The sequence below is a fragment of the Elephantulus edwardii genome, unplaced genomic scaffold, assembly GCF_000299155.1.
Source record: "Elephantulus edwardii isolate Elephantulus edwardi_28Jun2011 unplaced genomic scaffold, EleEdw1.0 scaffold00321, whole genome shotgun sequence".
NCBI lineage: Eukaryota > Metazoa > Chordata > Mammalia > Macroscelidea > Macroscelididae > Elephantulus > Elephantulus edwardii.
This window is the reverse complement of record NW_006400071.1, coordinates 2,036,394-2,038,088: the sequence shown is the minus strand read 5'-3', so window position 1 is coordinate 2,038,088 and position 1,695 is coordinate 2,036,394. Positions and strand designations below refer to the sequence as shown.

The following is a 1,695-nucleotide window of genomic DNA, read 5'->3' as shown; positions in this document are numbered from 1 at the left end:
TAACTAGAGCAGCTCAATATTAACATTCAAATCCAGGCCAGGTTTTGACTGTGGAACACACCCTCAATTATTCATGAGCAAATACCAATTGAGGCAGAAGGAAATAAAAAATAACTTCATGGAAAACACTGTAAGATCTTTAATTTATCCCACCTGAATTTCAAAATCCTTTTTTTTTTTTACAGGAAAAGGCTTTATTTGCAAGGAGGGGACTCAGTCGAACAAGCTAAAGCCCATGTCATCGTCTGACTCCTCAGACTCCTCCTTCTTCTCTTCTTTCTTCTCCTCTGCTGCAGCTGGGGCAGAGCTGGCAGCAGGAGCTGCAGCGCCAGGGGCTGCGGAGACGGCCACAGCACCACCAGCAGGCATGCTGGCAAGTTTACCAATACCCTGGGCAATGACGTCTTCAATGTTCTTCCCACTTAGCTCACTGATGACCTTGTTGAGCCGGTCGTCGTCGGCCTCGATGCCCACGCTGTCCAGGATCTTCTTGATGTCCTTGGCGCTGGGGGAGGAATTGCCCCCAAGGGCGGCCAGAAGATAGGAGGCGACGTAACGCATCTTGGCGGTGGCGGCGGGCAGACCTCGCACGTGCGACCTCCGCGGCGACAGGGATGGAAAGCTCAAAATCCTTTTAAGAATAGGTTGAAGCATTGAACACCAGTGATCGAAGACTAGATAAAATGTGGGATGACATCAAGGAAGGATATCATCCACAAAAGAGAGCCAAAGGTCATTACAAAGACAGAAGAGAAAGACAAAACAAAATAGATGTCAGAAGAGACTCTGAAAATTGTACCAGAGTATCAAGAAGCAAAACAAAAAGCAAACATCCCAAAGTGAAAGAGCTTAACACGATTTCAAAGGGCAGCTCAAGAAGTCAAAGCTAAGTATTATAGCAGAATGTGCAGAGAGCTGAAATTGGAGAACAAAATGGAAGAGCCTGCTCAGCGTTTCTCAAGCTAATAGAACTGGAAATCAAATTCAAGCCTTGAGTTGCACTGATGCAAGATGGAATAGGAAAAATCTTGAATGATCCAGGAAACATCAAGAAGATCAACTTCTGTCTTGATCTTCCAAGAACTGGATTGTACCTGGCAACCATTGCTGAACAGTTTTAGCAAATATTCTACAGGAAAAAAAAAAAACAAACCAAAAACAACCAAAAAACAACAAACAAACAAACCACAATCAAAAGATGAAAATGAAAGACAGAATCTTGAGTTGTCACTAACTGCAGGTGTTCTGATGCCAAAGGTTGAATCTCTAAAATAATACACTGAAGGAATGTCTAAACTTTAAATCAAAACATACCTCCTGAACTCTTCTGAAATAAACAACAGTTTAGCCTAAAATAGCATTAAGCGATTTTGAGAACTATCTGTATGCAATCAAAATGGCAACAGCAACTGAAAAGAATACAATAGGATTGATTTGATGTGTTGGAAGGAGAATAGGGAAAGAGTGAATAGGTAATGAACTGCCTTGGGCCTGATGAAGCCAAGGATTGTGTGAAGCAACTGTATGATTAGGCATTGTATGTGTGACAATAATCTGGAATAAGAGATGCATTGAAAAGTGGACTAGGGGATGGGAAAGTAGAAGGTGAGAATATGTGCAAAAATGAATGAATGGAAACACAACTTCTCTGTAAACTTTTGTTAAAACCACCCTTTAAATAAGTTTACCGAGGGA

The 1,695-nt window shown here is 41.9% G+C and overlaps 1 protein-coding gene across 1 annotated transcript; it reads right to left on the bottom strand.

Moving 5' to 3' along the window:
• Positions 1-213: 213 nt before the first annotated feature.
• LOC102859406 (60S acidic ribosomal protein P2-like) lies at positions 214-561 on the bottom strand. The gene has a single exon (XM_006901348.1). The coding sequence runs from the start codon at positions 559-561 to the stop codon at positions 214-216; it is 348 nt and encodes a 115-aa protein (XP_006901410.1).
• Between the last annotated feature and the right edge of the window lie 1,134 nt (positions 562-1,695).